Source organism: Oryzias latipes, chromosome 15, assembly GCF_053564925.1.
Source record: "Oryzias latipes strain Hd-rR chromosome 15, Olatipes_Hd-rR_3.1".
In the NCBI taxonomy this organism is placed as follows: Eukaryota; Metazoa; Chordata; class Actinopteri; order Beloniformes; family Adrianichthyidae; genus Oryzias; species Oryzias latipes.
The window spans coordinates 4,653,000-4,673,133 of NC_136251.1; the positions used below are offsets into that span (position 1 = coordinate 4,653,000).

At 41.9% G+C, this 20,134-nt stretch overlaps 1 protein-coding gene across 1 annotated transcript in view; it reads right to left on the minus strand.

Moving 5' to 3' along the window:
- The window catches only part of dntt (deoxynucleotidyltransferase, terminal), a 247,079-nt gene that overhangs the window by 210,197 nt on the left and 16,748 nt on the right, over positions 1-20,134 (minus strand). The window contains exons 4-7 of the mRNA XM_023963474.2: positions 10,804-10,974; positions 7,520-7,591; positions 7,236-7,359; positions 1,864-1,996 (exon numbers count right to left, since the gene is read on the minus strand). Of these exons, the coding sequence (XP_023819242.2) occupies positions 1,864-1,996; positions 7,236-7,359; positions 7,520-7,591; positions 10,804-10,974 (500 nt within the window). The remainder of the gene's footprint in view (positions 1-1,863; positions 1,997-7,235; positions 7,360-7,519; positions 7,592-10,803; positions 10,975-20,134) is intronic.

A 20,134-nucleotide genomic window follows, 5' to 3' on the forward strand; every position in this document is an offset into this window, starting at 1 on the left:
AACGCTATCAATAGCAATCTTATTGTAAAGCTCTTTTTTCAATTTTGTTCTTTCGTGATTCCAACAGGCTTTTTTATTACACTTCACAGAACTGTAGTAACTGCATCCTTTCTCTCAAGATCTTTTGAAAGCAAATAATGTTTATTCTGGATTCAAATTCACAGCAGACCCCTGAACAAAGTTAGAAACCACCCCCTACCTGAGGAGGTACACCCAGGAGCAGGAAGACTCCAGCAAGTCCAAAAGATTTAAAAGTTTGAATATAAAACCAAACATGGAGACCAAATCCAAAAAGATGCCCAAACACCAAACAGAAGAAAATGAAACCAAAGGAGATGACAGCAGGCAGTTGTGACATTCTGAGGGGAATCCACAGCCAACCACCAATGAACAAACCCAAAGCACAACTCCAGGGGCAAACAAACCAGGACACCCCATTCTCTATTTTTGATCACGTCTCTAACTCAATGGACTCCATGTAGGAAGGTCTGGTGTTCTGGAAACCAGAGCTCCCAGGGGCAATGAGCTTCATCCAGTGTGGGTCCTTGGCCTTCAATATACTGCCTAACTATGTAGCCACAAAGGGGGGGGGGACAAATCTGGGTCCCCCTGTGCCACTACCCAACCTGGATAGAATACAGGGTAGTGTCAGGAAGGGCGTTCGGTGTAAAAATCTCTGCTACACCACCCTGCAGCGACCCCTGAAGGGTGAGCAACCTCACGTCTGTAACACCATTTGGTTTACTCTTTTGCTTTCTTAGCACATCTCTTAACTTTAATTGTGTTCTTTATTTTTGCGGGCATCTCATTGTGACCGTTTTCTGGCTCTGCTGTCGTGCTGCTGTCCGTCAGAACCCGTGCAGTGTCTTTTAGTGTCCGATCTGCTGGGATTCAGCTGAAAACCTTTTCCCTGTTCTCACTCAGGATTGTGCCGACTCTCCAGTTTGAGCTCCTCTCACTCAAAAATGTTCTGTTTGATCTTGGATTCTTCATGTTCAGATTTATGTGATCCATCCATTCTCAATATCACATTCAAAGACATGACAGGTGTGACGCTCCAATTAGCCACTTTGACTTGTGCTTGTTTTATTTGAAAGTGTCAAATCATCATGTTTTAAAAAAGGAAATGTTATGATGTCAGTACAAATGTGAAGCTTTATTTGAATTCCCAGTCTTTGTGTTGTTTTTACTGCAAAGGTGTTTCTAATGAAAATACTCTATGCAGTAACTCCAATGTGTAGCCTGTGATTCTTTTTGCTAAACATTTGTCGAGCAGGAGCGTGTCAGAACCAGAAGAGAGCCCAGCTAGCATGTGCTGTTTGCGGCCCATGTGCCATTAAAGGCCATCAGCAAAAGTATGGCAGCGCTGTCACCCCTGTTGAGAGGCAGGCGCCTGTCCTCACTGCTTTTAAATTATTTACCTCACACGCCACTGGTGATGGCTGAGTTTTACAACACCACGGAGCAGAGTGCTCCACTCTTACTCATGCACTGTGGATGAAAATGGAGCAGCACAAAGAGGTGGCAGCAAAGGGAAGGGGCTTCTAATAACAAATAGTTCCACAAAGTATATTGCTTTGGAAGTGCAGCCTCCGTGCACTCTGATTTTGGACATGTGATGCACTTGAGTGAATCAAAAACACAGAACACGACCAACCTGTTGAACCTTTCTGAGTGTGAAGCTTTAAACGTTAAACTGATCAAATACTGAAACGTTAGCTAGAAAATAGATGGCAAATGAGAATAAGGGGAACCTCTTGAGACTTCTCCTCTTTTTTTGTATAATATAAAGTAAACCGTAGACAGAAGGGGCTTCATTTCATCAACAGTATCAGCACTGAAATGAGGAAACAAGTTCTGTACCTGCGGAAGCCACCTGTCAGAGTCAGTATGCCATTCGGAGCGATGGCGTGGACAGCTTCGTCAATAATGTTCCCCAGGGCCAGGGCCTCAGCCTTACTGACATGCCTGGAGATGTCTCCATAATGCAGAAAACCTGCAGGGAAAAGACACGTGCTTATTAGTCCAGCAGCCAGCCATCAATCAGCCTTTTGCTCTGGGGAAACGAGGAGTCAGGGCGAATTAAAAGGAAGATAAAATGCTGCCAGTTTTGCTTAAGATGTACACTCACAGCATTCTACAGAAATGTAGTCATAATTAATCCACTAATGAGTATTTTGCTCAATGTATGCGCTCAATTTTTGCTCAATCCATCCATTTTCTTAACCGTTTTTCCCTTTCGGGGTCACGGGGCTGCCAGAGCCTATCCCGGCCACTTGTGGGTGAAGGCAGGGGACAACCTGGACAGGTCGCCAGTCTGTCGCAGGGTAGAGTGTCCACAATCACACACCCATTCACACCTAGAGACAATTTAGCTTAACCAATTAACCTATGAAGCATGTTTTTGGATGGTGGGAGGAAGCCGGAGACCCCGGAGAAATCCCACGCATACACGGGGAGAACATTCAAACTCCACACAGAAAAGCCCCCTGTTGATGTTGTTTTTCATGTCCCCCAGCCGGGACTTGAACCGGAGGCCTTCTTGCTGTGAGGCAAGAGCGCTAACCACTGCGCCACCGTGCAGCCTTCAATGTGACTTGATTCTCTTTATGATATTTCCAATATTTCTCATTTTTTCCAGGGCAAAAATAGCCTGATTCTGCTTTCTTCTCTTTAAAGATTTAGAGAGCAGCTGGCTGATCAGGATGTAACCATATTTTCCATTAAATAATCATTGCATCCCTGCTCAGAGGGCTGATTGCAGTATTCTTAATGATTCATAATGACCGTTCATCTCAGCCTTTTTCAAACACTGCAGATGGATGGGAGCCTGTTTTGATTCCAAACATTTGTCAGTAGATTCCGTGTTGACGTTTTCCAGTTTAGGTTGAGGCTCTGTCTCATGTTCTCCAAGTTCTTCCAGCAGAACCTCTGACCCTGATTAAATCATTTATTTGGTCATAGTTTTAAGGTAGAACAATCCTTGAAAGACAGAAAGCATTTCCTTCTGATCCACACTTAGAAGTTGGCAGTGACAAACCTGAAAGTGGTTTGCCAACAAGCACTTCAAAAATGCTGAGAGCAAGTCAAATTTGTATTATTTTTGATGATATCTGAACACATAAATATGTTTTTACCGTGGCTACATTGGAAATGACTTAGACAAACACATGCAGTGAGTGGGTTCTCATCCAAACTGTTCCAAATCCTGACTTTACTGATGTCCACACCTCATGTGTTTGCATGATAAAAAATTCATTCACCAATAACCAATTCATCAAGAATGGTGCTAACAGTTGCACACATTTCTGCAACCAGTTAACGTCTTTCCTTCACTTAAAGAGTTTTTCTTCTCTTCCTTCCCAGCTGGTCTTTGATCACTGCAGAGCATAATTGCATAACTGTTTTCTGGTGTCCGGGGGGGGGGGGGGGTCTGGTGTGACATCCAGTCTGAATCCTAAATAAACAAAATCTTATCAATCCGAGCTGAATAATTGACCCTATTTACCTTATTTCAGAGTTTTTTAACCAATTCTCTTAATGTGACTGTGTATTTATTTTACACAACTAAATTACCGTATTTTCTCGACCATCGGGCGCTCTGGGCCATAGGGCGGGGTCTCAGTTACGCGTTTTTTTTCCATCTTTGACACGTACAAAAGGTGCACCGGGTGTTGAGGCGCGGGAACGTTACGCCCCATTCTGAGCCTCAGAGCCTCCAGAGGGGGTTAATACAAGACCCAGTCTCTGTTCTTTAGAGCAGTGTTTTTCAACCAGTATGCCGCGGCACAGTAGTGTGCCGTGAGAGATGGTCAAGTGTGCCGTGGGAAATTGCCCTCATTCACTGATCTAAAAACATTTCCCATCTCCAGGATATCAGCTCTCTGTTCATCCAAACAGGCCCTGATAAAACACTGAGGAGTTAGGAATATAAAAGATCATAAAATACTTTTTCTTTGCGTTTATTTTATTAAAGACATTTTGATAAGGTACCGCGATTCAGCTGCACCTTCGGCTGTATTTTGGAAACATCCCGTCCCTTTAACTGTCTCCACCAATCATTATTGAAGAATTAATCACATGTCATCAGTCTGACCAATCAGAAGTGGTTAAAGTCTTCACTTCCTTGTCCCGATTTAGCTCGTAAAGTCGCTCAGTTCTAAAAAAAAATAGCAGCTAAAGCTCGTCTTTAGCGGTGTAGCTTCCCACAGAATCCGGTATCAGACCGTGGAACAAGTGAACAAAACACTGAAGCTCCGAAAACCGATATCCGGCCGTTTTATGCACTACATCTCCCATGATGCATTGGGTTGTGAGAGTGACAGCGCATACGGAGATCTGTTGTTAAACGTCTTGAAACCAACGAACACACATCAAACTGTTTTTAAATCTTCTAACTTATCTTTTATTGCATCTTTTAGAAAAAAAACAGCTGCAGCTTCCAGCTTTTTCTGCAACAATTATCACAAAAATGCATGTGAGTTTGCGGAGGGGCTGTAGATCAATACAGACTATGAGTTTCTCCTTTTTTTTTTTTTTTTTTTGGATGCTGGTGTGCCGCGGGAGTTTTTTTAAGGTTAAAGTGTGCCGTGCCGTTCCGTTAAAAGGTTGAAAAACACTGCTTTAGAGGAAAGCTTTTTGTTAGTGTTCTCCCTAACTGGGTAGCACAAACTGAATTCCTCCTTATCCTACACACGCGATTAACGAAGCACACATACAAACACTCAGTGTGTGTTTAAAAAAACAGCGGGAGCAAATCTGAGTTAGTTTTGACATATTTTTTATTTTTCTTCTGCGTAGCTTATAGCTGCAATTTAAACAGGGCTTCAGCCATTTTGTAAACAATGTTGTGGGGACCTGGGACTTGGCCCCGCCCATGGCCACTAAGACTCATGAGAAGTGTTGCTTCCCACACCATGAGTTAGGGAGCTGTGAAGAGAATTGAGACTCATGTTGTTTTACTGTGTGTATGTTTAAGCAAGTGGGCTTTAATACTGTAGGCAAGAACGATTGAATTGCTCCTTTTATCACTGTTCCCTGTTTTAGAGCTTGAAGGAAAGTAGGGCACAGGCAGTTTTCCATTGCAGACAGTTTATTGGAAGTCACGCATCTGCTGCATCTCACAACTACACATTAGGCGCACCGCATCAGAAGGTGCCCCCTACAGTCTGGAGAAAATATAAGTGCACCTTATAGTTGTGAAAATAGGGTAATTAATATTATTGCTTTTTTTTTCCGGTTCATTTAGATTCGTACAAATGCAGAAAAATGTTTTCAAGTGAGACTGGATTTGATGAATCGTGCAGGTTGTCCTGTTGTGATAAGGGCTGATGTATGGAATCTACACATCCATTTCTAGGGTGCAAATATTTAACTGGAGCAAGACTAATGAGCAGCCCGACTCTTTATCTTTGGTGTTCGTTCCTGTCTTTATTAGTTACGATCAAATGCAGAATCTGGACTGAAAATAAGAGGGAATGCAATTTTCTTTAAAAACTAACTTAAACAGTAAAAGATGCAGAAAAAAATGCTTTTACCAAAGTCAGCTTCACTGTGCAAAAAGCAAAGCCAGGGCATCTTCAGAGCCCTAACATGTATGTGGGGTTATCTGCATCCATGAACACACATTTGGTCACTATAATGTTAGACACTATTTTCACGGATCTGCCTCGATTTTCATTCTGGTGTACCTAAACTTTTGAGGAAAACGTTCATCCTCATCATATCTGCAGCCACTTTAAACTGTCTTTATGCACCAGATTAGACACTTAAAATGTGAAATAGATTTTTCCTTTAGCCGTAAAATTGAAGCTAAAAACCAGACACCAACTTCAGTTTCGTCTGTGTCATGGTGCCTCTGGCAGCTCTCCTCCCCCTCCCCTCTCTGGTTGGTTCCTGATTCGACTCAGCTTTGTCCACTCAACTCATCATGCCTCCAGACCTTGATAAGGAGATCCAGAACCAGTATTCATCGCCAGTTCGTTGCCCCAGATGGTGCTTAGTCTGATCATTATAGTTATTCTAGTTCTATGTATATGCTTTTGCCTAATTTGCCTTCTGCCTTGTCGTCAGGATTACCAAACCACGAGTGGACGCCTGAGTCTCCAGACTACCTATGAAGCTTCACAAGACCTCCAGCCACGTCACGAGCCATCGCTGAACCTCCACCCTCGCAGCAAACCAAATACCACATCAAGCTCCGCCTCAAACCTAACCATACCGGAGACAATAAACTCCATTACTTACCTAATCACTTACCTGTGTCTTCCTTCTGGGTTCCAGCGTCTGGGTCTGTCTAGCCTAGCAAGTCATGACAGTCTTACTTCTGAAGTGTGGCAGACATGTACTACAAAATGAAATGACAAAATCCTCACAAAAACTGGTTTTCCCCCATGTATGCAACTTAATTAGTAGTAGCCTTTGGAGACTAACTTGCTGCATATCCTGCAGAACGAGACCAGTACCAAGTGACCCACGGTCCAGAACTGCTCCACGGCCGTGGAGTTCGGGACCACTGATCTAGGTGATCTTTAACTGGGACTTGGTGAATTCAGAGTTGTGTGGAAAAAAACTTCCTGGGACTGGGAAAGTCACTAATCGTTAAATTTGAGTTCATCCTCAGGATTCTAGTGCAAAGGTTCATTTAGTTTTTCCAATGACTGTTTAGATTCCAACACTGCCAACCCCAGATGTACACTAATGTTATGGCTCTGAAATATAAACTGATCTTTTCTTTATGAATGAGCTTCATGAGTCTTAAGCTGATATCAGCTTCTGTTTTAGTGGAAATGGTTTCTTTGAGCATCAACAAAACTGATAAACTAAACAACAAAGTTACAAACATAAAGCGTCCCGAGGGAAATATAGCTCTCAATCTACTTTTATGTATTTGAAGTGCATGTTGAAAAAATCAAACTCTTAGGTATTGACTTCTCAGAGTTGCTGCTTTCACAGCCTGACTGATGAAAACTTCTATACATTTTGCCGCAAAACCACCGTGAAGTTATCTTTAATGTTATATTATATATAGCCTTTGTCTCTGTGGATTCCTTTTTCCTTTTTTATATTTTTATAACAATTTTCTGTTCTTTTACTTCAAATGATTAATGTTCAGCATCATCTAAGAGTCCCAAATGGCACGACTCCCCCTGGAAATGGGAGGAATGGCTCTTAAACTATCTCCTGTTCTGAAATCTCATCTCTATAACTCGTGAAGTGGAGAGGTGTGGATGCACCGCTTTGTTGCATTCGGTTCAGACGAATGCTGGGCTCCGCCATAACATCTGGGAATGTGCGCAGCCCCCTCCGGTACCACTTCTCCGCTGTCTTCAGTCCAACCCCGAACACGCTTGTGAACCCCTGGTAAGACGCAGTGATCCACAAGACATGAAATGACAGATCAGCACTTGAACATCTGAAGAGGTCTGCATCTTTCAGACATGGAAAATACAGATCTGCCTTCCAGGTTTCAAAGCTCCTGAACAAAAAGAGGCAAATGAGTTGTTTTTCACGCACTCACCTTGAGCGTCTGAAACCTCTCATCTGAGAGTATTTTAGCAACTTCAAACGATCGACCATATTGGAGGATCTCCTGCAAAACACAAAGACAGACAGAGCACATTAGATCTATCTATATCACCAATGTCAGCATGCTTCTCCTTCCATCTGCTGTCCTCAAACGGCTGCTCATTTGAAAAGCATTCTCTCTCAATTCATTTGTGCTCATTTTCCTTTTCCTGAAATAATGACTGTTGTTTGGAACTTAAAACCAGTTTAATGGTGGCCACAAAAAGCCCAGGGGAATGCTTTAACACATTTTACCAATTGAGATGAAATAACTTTGCATTCATTCATCTGCACTAAGAGGAGAGCTGCACTCAACCACTCCTCCCAGTCCAACATCCGACTGTGCAGAATGAGGCGGCACTTTTCTGGCTGGAGAAACTGCAGAGGTGTTGGAAACACGTCTGTTGTAAAAGGTCCGTGTGCATGCGCAGCCTTAGCATGCCGGATGACAGCTAGCATGGAGGAAGAAGCATTGATCTGGAGGTCGGACTTTCAGTTCATCCACCCACCCACCTCTGCCTTTCACCCCCCCCTCAGCTAAGGCAGACCTCAAACACAAGGATAATGCTTCACCACACTCCCTGCACAGGGAGAGACACACTTCTTTAAATGCAACACATATCCTTCTCGTCTACAGAAAACAGCATTTATCCCCCTCTCCGCCTCGGTGCTTCCAGACTGTCGTGTTAGCGGATTTATACCTTCTACTGACTTTGGGTGACAGTGGCACATTGCTGTTCTTCAGGCGTTTGGGGTTTTTTTTCTCCTTTTTTGTGAGTCTTTTTCTTATTGTGAGCAAACCCTCCCCGCTGGGTGAGAAGAGGTCATTCACAGGCATTCTAATTTGGTCTCCCAGGGACTTTTATGTGACTTTGCCTAATGAGAGCGCCTCTGCTGTGGCAGATCTGACAGATTTAGACTTGCTCTCAGATCTGCCGCCGCATGTTTTCTGGGTTTATGGCATCTGAAAGTTGCATTTAAAGCTCACCTTTCTCTGCAGCAGGTTTGGCAGTCTCTCAGTAAAAACATTTTTCCAGACTCTCTCTGTGGCTGCCATGATTTCTGACCTGAGTTTGACTGGGAGGCTGAGCGGATGACGTGACCCAGCGAGACTTTTCCGTTCCTCAGTGACAGGATGCATTTGTCTGATGTCCACCATTGTGCAGAGACTTTAGACAGAGAAATGCTCCACTTTAAATTCAAAAACAACTCTTTTCTAACAAACTGACTAAAAGTTCTTTACTGTTTTAATGCTTCACTAAAGGCTTTAAAGGATTTTTTTTCTTTTAAAAACATGTATTCACATCAGATTGACCTGAATAACCTTTTACAGGATTCACAGCATGAATCTGACCTTGATAGTTTGACTGTATAAAACCCTTCTCATTCCTTTTTTCTATTCATCATGGGAACTTTTAATTCTACCCAACACTCTTTTCATCCTCATCTCACCTCTGCTTTATAAAGCTTCAGACACCAACTTTAGCTGGTTCTTTTAGAAGAGTCAGGCTGTCAACAGACATACTGCAAAAACAGAATCGTAAGAAAAAGAAGCTTTGTTTCAAGAAAAACTAATAGCAAAATAGTTTGGGAAAACATGTCTTAGCGACTAGAATCTTTTTATTAAAATAAGAATTCTTGGTAAGACCATTTTTTTTACCCCATTGGTAGATTTTTCAGCTTATTTTTAAAGGGTCTATATCCTGCTTTTCTTAAGTCTTTCATAGTAAACTACATCCATGTATATAATGATATATTACCTTTGGCACACAATATTACTTATTTTCACAGTTCATTTTCCTAACCAGAAGTGAGATGACTTAACCTCTGAGGCTCCGCCTTTCACTCCTTGTGGGTGCCGCCCATTTCATGACGTCGACCTAGACTCGGCTTCGGCAGCGCGCCTGCGTTTCACCCACGAAAACAAACAACATCTTAACCTTTGCAAAGATGGATGTTGTGCGTAGAAAATGAAAGCGTTTGGACGATAATCGCTGGCATGCAGACTCTTCCTGGAAGGGGATGTTCTTCCCTTTGTGATGGCACAATGTGAGGACCTGCTCATTTTTGTGGGTTGGGAGGGGCCGGTGGTCAGAGCGCAGGTTTTTAGAGGAATACTCAGAAATGTGTGAAAGAAATAAAATACTGCTGTGGGGTTTTCTTTTTGTGAGTAATTAACATTACAATACACTGCACTGTCGCTACCAGATACTAGTGCATGTACCTACTTGGTGTTAAATGTCAAAGCGGTGCAAATCTCATGAATCTTGCTCCAGGTTTTTTCTTTCCCAGCTCTATTCTGATATCTGAAAGACTTGGTGTCATTGAATTCCAGCCCGACACAAATCACAATTATTGATTTCTCCTCCATGATCAATTTTTTAAACCGTGTGCACCTCCATGAATAAAAAGGATACCATCCATTCTCCACTACCAAATCCAAGTCCCTGATTGGTCAAAGTTCAATCTGGTTTAAATTTCGATGAGCGATAAATGGACATCCATTTTGTACATAGAGCCCAAAAATGGTCGTAAAAACGTGCTCAGAGAGTTAACGGGAAAACCCGAAACATGCATTTATGAGCGGTTACAGTGGTCGCTTAAATGCTTAAATGCGTTTCCAAGGCTGGTACTTAGCGTAAGGGGAGCTGTTTTTCTAGTGCAGTGAAAAACATAAACTTTTTTTCTCAACTTGATATGGGGGATTCTGTGTTAAACACAAGAATTTTCTAATAGATCCATTTGAAAGATTATTTCTATTCCCACATTTCATCTATGATTATTTTGGATTACTGATAGTTAGTATTCATCTGTAATCACCACACAACAGTTTTCTTTTTCTCAGATTAATTTCTACTTTAACCCTTGTGCTGTCTTAGATGACCCCCCCCCCCTTCCATTGACGTGTTCTCCCTACCATGACAAAGGTGGATAAAGGTGGAAAGATTTCATGTAATCCATGGACACCAGTGAAGATCACAAATCATTGAAGAAAAAAGGTTCAGAGCACTGTCTAGTGGGTCTAGATGACCCAACTCCCAATGTTAAAGTGCCTAGCACAAGGGTTACAGGATATTTCCTTACAGAGCATGAAAATGTGCATATGGGAGTTTCATGGTCAAATGAGTAGATGCAGACTGTGTCAGTCTGATGGTAGGGTCTAACTTCTGTTGTGTGATTGCTGGAGCGACGGCTATATTGCGTACATTTTGTCTAAATGCAGAATCCCAGCCTCACCTCAACCAACTCCTCCATGGTTTCTCCCAGGCAGGGCAGGTCGTGTACTTGATGTGAGGAGCGCACCTGCCATGACAGACTCTTCAGCACTGAAGCAGCTCTCCTGAAGGCCAGGCATTGGCCCTCCATCTCGTTGAATTCATAGTTCTCAGCCAGCACCTCAAAGGCATCCTGCAGGAAGTCATCAGCAAGGACATACTTTAGGAAAAGGCCTGACATCCAGTATATTTCCTGCAATGTAATAAATGTTTACACTTATTGACTGAAACATTAAAAAATTTAAAAGTGAATGTGGTGAGATAATAGAAGAAAAGGAGGTCAAGCCAAAGTGTCAGCTGTCTCCCCTGTGAGACACTGTGACCCTCAGATAAAACCTGGCAAAGGTGGAAGCTCGCTTCATTTTCCCGCTCCACCCTGCATGTCTGTCGCCTGTCATCTGCACAGGACTGTCTGCAGGTTGCTTTGCTTTCTGGATGGCTAAGCAGGAGCATTAAATGCTACATGTGCCAGACAGCAAACTCCCATTTTCCCCTCTGAAATGGGCTCCCCAGGGAGCTGCAGTGCTTTTAAATGTTTTAACAGTAACATCCATTTTTTGGTTAAAAAAAAAACAACAGCATGGTGACCAGTCCTGAGTACTAGAGCGTGAATCTCTCTGTTGCTGACTTCACAGGATATTGATTAGCCTTAAATCAAGACTAAACAACAGAAAATAGAAAAGTATTATACAAACACTTGCTTGATTTCAAATTTAACCCAGGTTAAAAAGATTGTCAATAAAAATGCAAAGCTGCAGCTAGACTGAAGGAGAACAGGAAGCTGGAGATATCCTTAACATTCAATTTAGTTTTAATGTGCCTCTCCCTCTTATTATGAACTGTGTCATTACATCTTTTATAATTATTTGATTGTTTTGTAATGTATGCGCCAGTAGCCTTTTTTTTAATCAATAGGTAAATTGAGTTTGAGACCCCTGATTTAAAGCCTCGTTCTTCCTTAATGCGATTTGCGTATCAGGGCTGTCCAGTTCCCAAGTTAAGTCAATGTACAGATCACTCACAGGTCCTGAGACTCGTTTTGGGCGTCACGGCACATCAAGAGTTAAAAATTCAGAACTTTTGGCAAAGAAGGTGCATCACATCAAACAATCAGGGAGTCAGCTTTGGCCTGTGATGTGTTAATGATGTGACCAGTGGGCGTAGTCCAAACCAACATCAAGTTGAATCTACGGTGGCCGAGAGGGCTCACACTACATACAAAAGAAAAAACGCAACAGCATTGTCCGAGGCACAACGAAATTACCCGCAACACTACGACATAACCGCAGCGTCAGCACAACGGAAATGAGGACTTTGTTTTCCCTACCAGCGGAAAAAAACAAATTCAGTTTCAAACTATTCGGTGCGACGGCGTTTTAGAATTCTGAGAAAAAAAGTCAGATTTTTTTTTTCTTTCTCCATGGCCCTAATCCTCTTCCGTAAGCAAGAGTACGGAAAAAAACTCGTAATTTTACGAGATTAAAGTGGAAGTGAGCATGCAGAGCAGCAGGGGAACGCCGCGCAGCAGCAGAGCAGACCGACTAAACATAGTTGAACAGGTGAGCTGAATGTTTATTGATAACGTTCGTAATGTTTGTAGCTCATTTGTTTGATTTACAATTTATTAATGTTTTATTTATTGATGGGTGGTTTCCAGGATCTCTGCAGCCCAATGAAGCCATCGGTGTCCCTGCAGCTGTCCACTTGAGTCCTTTCTTCCTCCATTAAAGACCAGATCTCTACGTCTGTGTGAAGCTTCCGTCTGAGGAGGAGGAGCACTTTTTGGCATTTTCAATGTTCTAATGCTAATATAACAGACTATTTTCATTCATCTGTATAGTTTTATGTTGAAATGGGAGGTTTCATCTGGAGGAGGGGGCGTAACTAACACTAGCCGGGGTTACATGGGCAAAATATCTTGATCGGATCAATGGTCGGATTAGAATCCAACCGTGTACATGAGCCCAGAAAAACTTTTTCCGATTACAACAAACGTTTACATGCGCAGCACTTTTGGTCGGAATAAATCAGTCGCACATACGCAGTTCTGTTTAAAATACCGGAAGAGGAAACGAATCCCGATGTAAACAAGTCGAGCTGCTACATATGTATGCGTAATGTACTAGATGATCTCCTAAACATTCTTTTATTATTGTTATGGTTATTATGAAGCGCCTGTTCACTCATCATTTTAATTTTAATCTGTGTGGTCGGTGCTTTTTTGTGGCAGAACGAAGCCAGAAGAACGGTTAGGTGAAGGCTAATAACACGCGCTAACAACATTTAGCCTGGATGAGCATAAATCCATGCGGTCAATGCTACAAACTGAATCTTGGCTGCACGTAACTATGTGGGAATAACATCAGCCTTTATTTTGTCGGGACACGACTGGAAACACAAATCCAAGTGATTGTTTGAATGGTTTCTGAGAACTGAGCAGCATTCCTGCTTTGAAAAGCTCACACCGGTTCTCCTGAATTTGGCTGCTTTTTCACATAGAGCTGTGGGACAGGTGGCAGTCCGAAGCTTCCCATAAGTAACAAAGCATCCTCCCCTCCCCTCAAACACAAAACTTTAAGTCCGTCTGCTCTGCTCAGAGACCGCGCAGGGTCCGGACGTCAGGGAGCACGAAGCGCTCCTTCCCGGCGCCCCCCTCTCGAGGGGTGTCGGCGAAGATGGGAAGGGAGAGGCAAGGAGCCCGCGGGGCGAGGGCGGAGCACAGAGGCGTCCGCGCTTCGCACCGGGCGTCCGCAGAGCAGCCGGTCAGTCCAGTATGCGCTCCAAAGCCTTCTCCGGAGCACCGCACCGTCTATGCATGACGTAAACCAGAGCATTAGTGACACACGATCGGAATGAACCGTTTACTTGCACAACAATCGGATCAACAATCGGCATAACCCACCTATCTGGATCGGAAAGAAATTTTGATCCGAACGAGTCTGATCGGGGCAGAGTATACCGTGTTTACATGACGCATTTGTCTTGCGATCAGGCATTCTTTCAGATTACTTTTGTCCATGTAAACCCAGCTACTGTTTACTTTTACATTGGTGTTCGGATGACAGGTTCATGACGTAAGGTGACAAATTAACTTCTAGGTGTTTGAATGAAAAGGAGAATAAAGGCTGCAGCGGTCCTCTACACCCAAACGTGTCTCTGAGCTCCTTATTTTACAGATTAATAAATAAAAGATACAGAGCGTTAGATGCAGATGTCACTATGTGGAGGGCCGGGAAAATGCGGGACAGCATGTCACCAAACTGGGTCACAGAGTGACAGAAGTAGAGAGTGTCTGTCATTCAGATGATCCAGTATAGAATCCAGTAACCATCACAGTGGCAGACATCTAAGAAAGAGTCTCACTCAGGTATGAAAAACTGGACAGCACCCGGCCCTGACATGAAACAATTCTTCTGGCTAAAGAAGCTCACCGCACTCCATGAGCGCCTGGCAGCACAAATGAACCAGCTGCTAAGAGATGGGACTCACCCCGAATGGCTAAATATATGTACCGTACATAAATGGATTACTTGTGTAGTAGAAAAGCGCAGTGCTAGGAACAGCAAATACCACGAGTCCCCCCCCCCCCACACACACACACACACATACACACAAAAGAAACAATAATGGGGTAAAATATTTTTTCTATAATTATTTAAAATCATTATTTAAAAATTGCTAAATGTTGGATTTACTTTCATGAGTTAAATCCCAGTTAAATGTCACGATCACTTTGGGTTAAAAAAAATATTTTCACACCCAAAATTAAAAGGATTTGGAGCTTCAGCTTTGGTTATTGACTTCAGAGCTCAGTCTTTTTGCTGATAAAGTTTGACAACAGGCTAATGATTAAACTGCCTGATCTGTGATCCAGGCTCTGCTAATCTGATGAAGGTCTGATGTGCTAATTTTATCCAGCCTGGGAACCTGAAGGAATCTGGGAGCTCATCTTCAATTTGCTCTGTCAGCACAGACTTGACCTGCCTGATCTTTCTTTACCCATCTGTACCTCACTGAGGCAGAAACATAAGCCTCTGAACAGCTCTTCATTACAACCTACATCAATGTTTTGTTGGTGCACCCTTCATTTTTCAAATATTTACATTCATATATTCATTTATTTTTAAATTTCTATTTTTTAACTTCATGAAATGAAAGGTTATCTATATCATGAAAAATCAACTATGTGAAATATGAAGTTATCTTTTCTAAATGTTTTTTTTGGATAAACATAGAACAAAGCAGAACATTAGCAACTTCTAAGTAAAATATTCATTCCCATTCAAAAACTCATCTAAACAATAAAGTCCTGAAATACTTGATATCAAAAACAATAATATATAAGACTTAATCACATTCCACTTTTTCTGTCTTTTAGTTGTACTTTTGTCTTAAACAAACATTTAGTTTTAGTTCCAGGCTTTTAGATGTTAAAGTATTGGTTTGACAAGGATCGTAAAATTACTTCCTAGATTTGCGAAAGGTCCTACATTTGTAAAAATATTACTTGAAGGAAAAAAATACGAATGACAGAAATAGATAAAATAGTTTGTTTAGCAAAAAAAACAGTTCAGGGGACATTACAATTCAAGTTGTCCCACTCAGCATATAAATAAATATAACATTGGAGTACTTTGGAGAAAATCCTGCAAAGAGTCAAATATTCCGATTCATTTAACTTATAAATGTCCTGTTCAGGATCCCTGGGATGCTGGAGCCTATCCCAGTTACTGTCTGGCAGCCAAAGGTGGTCCAAAAAAAACGTGTTTTTGGACAGTGGGTGGAAGCTGGAGAAAACCCACACATGAACCAGGAGAACATGCCAACTCCACACAGAAAGAACCCAGCTGGAATTCAAACCTCTCACTATAAAGCTACTAACCGTAAACCTTTCTGCAGCAGTTGACTTCATTTGTGGCCTTATTTTTTCTTTTGGTCTGATATTTAAAAATCTGTTCCAGAATTTATGTTAAGAACTGGAAACACGTCAAACCACATTCTATTCTTGATGCCCAACCACAAGCCTTTAGATCGCCTCAGTGCTTCCTTAATTCAGGGTCACTAACAAGCTAATGTAGCAAATGTATTAACTCACAGTGAACCACTTTCCTTGCAGACAGGCTGTATGTATGCTACCTCATCCAATCCACTATTAACAAAAGAATAAATTGTATCACGAGCAAATGGCATTCAGCTGAAACTCCAGCCTGTCTGTATGGACCCCCAATGGCAAAAAGTGAAAGCGGCAAGATGAGTTAGAACTGCTAAATCAAGGCCACAAAGAAATGCAGCTCAGTGCTAACAGAGCTAGACTCCAACACTTTTACTCCTTCATTTCTTCTTCTGCAGCCAAGCTGCGGTTTGAGGTCACTGCACCACCCGCAGTCCTGTAGACATGCAGCCTCAGGTCAGTGAGCAGCAGACTGTGGGCCGGCTCACTCGAGATTCACTGACCCGTTTACTGTCACGCATGGAAGGGAAACAACCCTCCACACACACAGCAGGATTGCTCTCACAGCATGTGGCAAACAGGAAAAGCAAGCCAGCTAGTGCAGAAGTTAAAGGGCAAACTTCAGCTGTGAGTGTTCAGGGAGCAGCATGCCATAAGGATGCAGAGATGTGTTCGGACGCTCTCAACATCCAAAATATCCAACTATATGTGCCAAACCTTCCTCATTTAAAACATCCAGAGAATATTTCCTGCTCCGTCTGAAGTTGTGGGTCAACAACAGGTTCTAGTGTGGAGATGTAATAATTCCTGAATGAACTGGGTTTTACTTTAAGACATTCACTACAGAAGTCATAGCTAATGATACACTCTGTTTTTGCAGATAAGGTGGTACACTATCTCCTTGACAAAAATCCCACAGCACACCAACATCCAAAAATTAAAAAAGGAGAAACTCTATAGTCTGTATTGATCTACAGTCCCTCTGCAATCTCAAAGGCAATTTTGTGTTAATTTTGGCAGAAAAAACTGGAAGTTACAGCTGTTTTTTTCTTAAAGTTGTAATAAAAGTTAAGTTTCAACTAAATTCTTTGAAATTTTACCCTGGTAGTTGTTTTACCCTTCAGTTTATTAAATTGCAATTTTGATGTAACCTCACAAAAAACAAATATATTCTTTCTAAATAGTCATTTATTTATTTATTTAAATATTTATTTCAATGTTGGTGTAAATGCAACTGTAATTTTGAACAATTACATGATCACAATGTTTGATAAATTTTGCACAAAAAACTAACATTATATTGATGTTTACTGTAGCTACACAAAAAGTGAACATGTTGAAGTTTTATTAGTTTTTCTTTTGTCTTAATCAAAGATGAAGTCTTTGAAAACTTTAACAAAAATGTTTTATTTCATTTTAGATGATTAAATTGTTTCAATGTAGTTTAATTGTGTCTGTTGTCCACTTCACCTTAATCCTGTTTCTTAAATGTTGTTATTACTTCTTCTTAAGTTTAACATGTAAAATATTCCAGACATTATTAGAAAAGTGTTTTAGTTAGAAAGATTACTTGGACCAAACTCTGGGATGTTTGGCTGTTAATGAACACAAACCTTGAAGGAGAACTAAACTGTTGACCTCTGATTTCATCAAGAAGATTTCAAGGCGTTAAAAAGAGAAGACTCTTTGTACGCTCAGATGCTGTCACTTTAACACAATGCATCATGGGAGATGTAGTGATGGCAGACAGACTCTCTTCTCTGAGCTTCATTGTTTTGTTCACTTGTTCCACGGTCTGACACCGGATTCTGTGGAAAGCTACACCGCTAAAGACGAGCTTTAGCTGGTATTTTTGTTAGAACTGAGAGACTCTATGAGCAGAATCGGAACAAGGAAGCGAAGACTTTAACCACTTCTGATTGGTCAGACTGATGACGTATGATTAAACCTCCAAGAATGATTGGTGGAGACAGTTGAAGGGGCGGGACTTTTCCTAAAACAGCTGAAGCTGCGGCTAAATCGCGGTACCGTCATTGTTATCAAAGTGTCTTTAATAGAACCAAATAAACACAAAGAAAAAAGTATTTTATGATCTTTCATATTCCTAACTACTCAGTGTTTTATCAGGGCCTGTTTGGATGAACACAGAGCTGATATCCTGGAAATGTAAAATGTTTTTAGATCAGTGAAAATGGGTAATTTCCCACGGCACACCTGACCATCTCCCACGGCACACTAGTGTGCCGTTGGAAAACACTAATCTAATAGACATAGATGACCAATAGACATCTACATTGTAGATGTCTATTGGTCATCAGATGTCTATTGGTCATCTCAAACAACTCTATTTTGTTACACTATTAGATGTCTACCAATGCTGTTTTACATATAGAGGTCTCCTACACATCTACCTGTAGACAACTAATCATCTAATCTTTGGATACCTCTAGAAGTCTATTAGAGAACTTTTTTAGACACTTACAAGATGTTAAACATAAAAAACCCAAATCAATCGTGTTTCTATCAGTATGACTTTGTGCCATCATCCTTTTTCTCCTTTCACTATCATGACAACATTGGTGTAATATGCACTTTTTTCTCATCTATACATGTAAATGCAAGTCTATATTGTAAGATCTTTTGCCTCTGAACAGCAACTAGACTCTGTTGTGACAACAGATTCAACCTTGTGCATGTTCTCCCTCTACAGGCCTGGATAGTCTGCCTGCTCCCTCCCACAGTTCAATATCCTTGTTCACTAATTAACTGCTGTCTCCAAAGTGTGAGTGTGTGACCTGGTTAGGGTGTACTCCACCTTCTACAGTAGCGGGTTGGAACCAGCAAACCTGTGAACCCAAATGGAATTCAGTAGGTTCTGAAAATGGACGGATGTAAAAGTGCAGAAGTTCTCATCAGTAGACATCTAAAAACACCCAAAGACTAGAGGACCACCGGTACATGTGCAGCAGACCTCTATATGCAGATATCTTCCAGAACACTGTTGGTACAGGAATAATAGATCAACAAATAGAGTGTCCTGTAGACATCTACAGTAGATGTAGACATTAGTGCAGAGACTCGCTGTGTTGAGATAACCTTTGACTTAGAAAACTTTCTGAAATTAGTAAAACAATAAAAACTACCCAAGCATCACATTTAATTATCTAACTAGTGGAAAACAGGACATTAAGACCTCATATAGGGGAATGCATGTTCACGCGCACACACATATACACACACAGTGTGCCTACTCTCACGTTGTTGTGGCAGCTGTATGCAGACCCTGCTGCAGGCTGAAATATCCACCCTGCAAACACTTTCATCTAATTAATGAGGAGTTGAAGCAAGCACGGGGGGCTGGGTGCACGGTGACGTTGATGTATATCACGCCGATTTACCCCCCGCCACCGGATATCATGGACACGCCTGCGAGTCATGTTCTCACAGCAGCCTGGCTCGCTGCAAGTGCAAAAGGAAAGCATGAAAGGAGGTCAAAGAACCTGCTGAGAGGAGTTTTACATGATTAACATCTTGGGGGTGGCTTTAATCCTTCTTCTATCAGATGAATGAGAGCATTTTTAGTTTTACACGTGATGAGGAATAATCACGCTCATTTTGTCACAAGCCTCCTGAAATTGTTGAAGGTCTTAGAGGATGAAAGGATTAACTTTCCTAAAATAAATAAATAACTTTGAAAACTTGGCAGTTTGGTCTTTTGGGTTTCTTCTGACCTGAAGCTGCTGAAGGAGTGGATCAGTTTGATGGGTTTGAGTGTCCTTCCTGCTCCCCCCTTCCATGACATCCTGTTATCAATGCCCCCCTCATCTGTGTGTGGACATCCTTCATATGTAAGCGTTGCCATTAGAGAAAAGGAAAGTCAAGATGCACATCAATCTGCTAAGACACAAACGTCAACTTCTGCTCTTCAAGTTTGTAGCGAAACAATGACAGCCGGAGTCTGGGGAGGAAACAAGGATGTGTGCCTGAGCAGGGTGTGGGTTTCCTGGTCATTATGACAGCAAGAGTGTGAAGCTGGGGAAGCACTGCACATAAAAAGCAGGGGGGATTGTTAGGAGAGTGAAGAGGGGAGGAATAAACAGAGAGCAGGGATGAATAAATCAAAAGAGCATGGCTGCGGAGGGAAGGGCTGCTTGTTGCCGGTAGTGATTGACACCTCGCTGGGGTGCTGTTGCAGGGACGATGGTCTCTTCTAGATCCTGACACTGATCTGCACCACCCTCTTCCTCCTCCTGCATCAGTAGGTTCCGCTCCATCGAGCACTCTTCTTCATTTCTGCTGGCTTAAATCATCTCTTCCTCTATCTGCTCCTGTGATCTCTCAG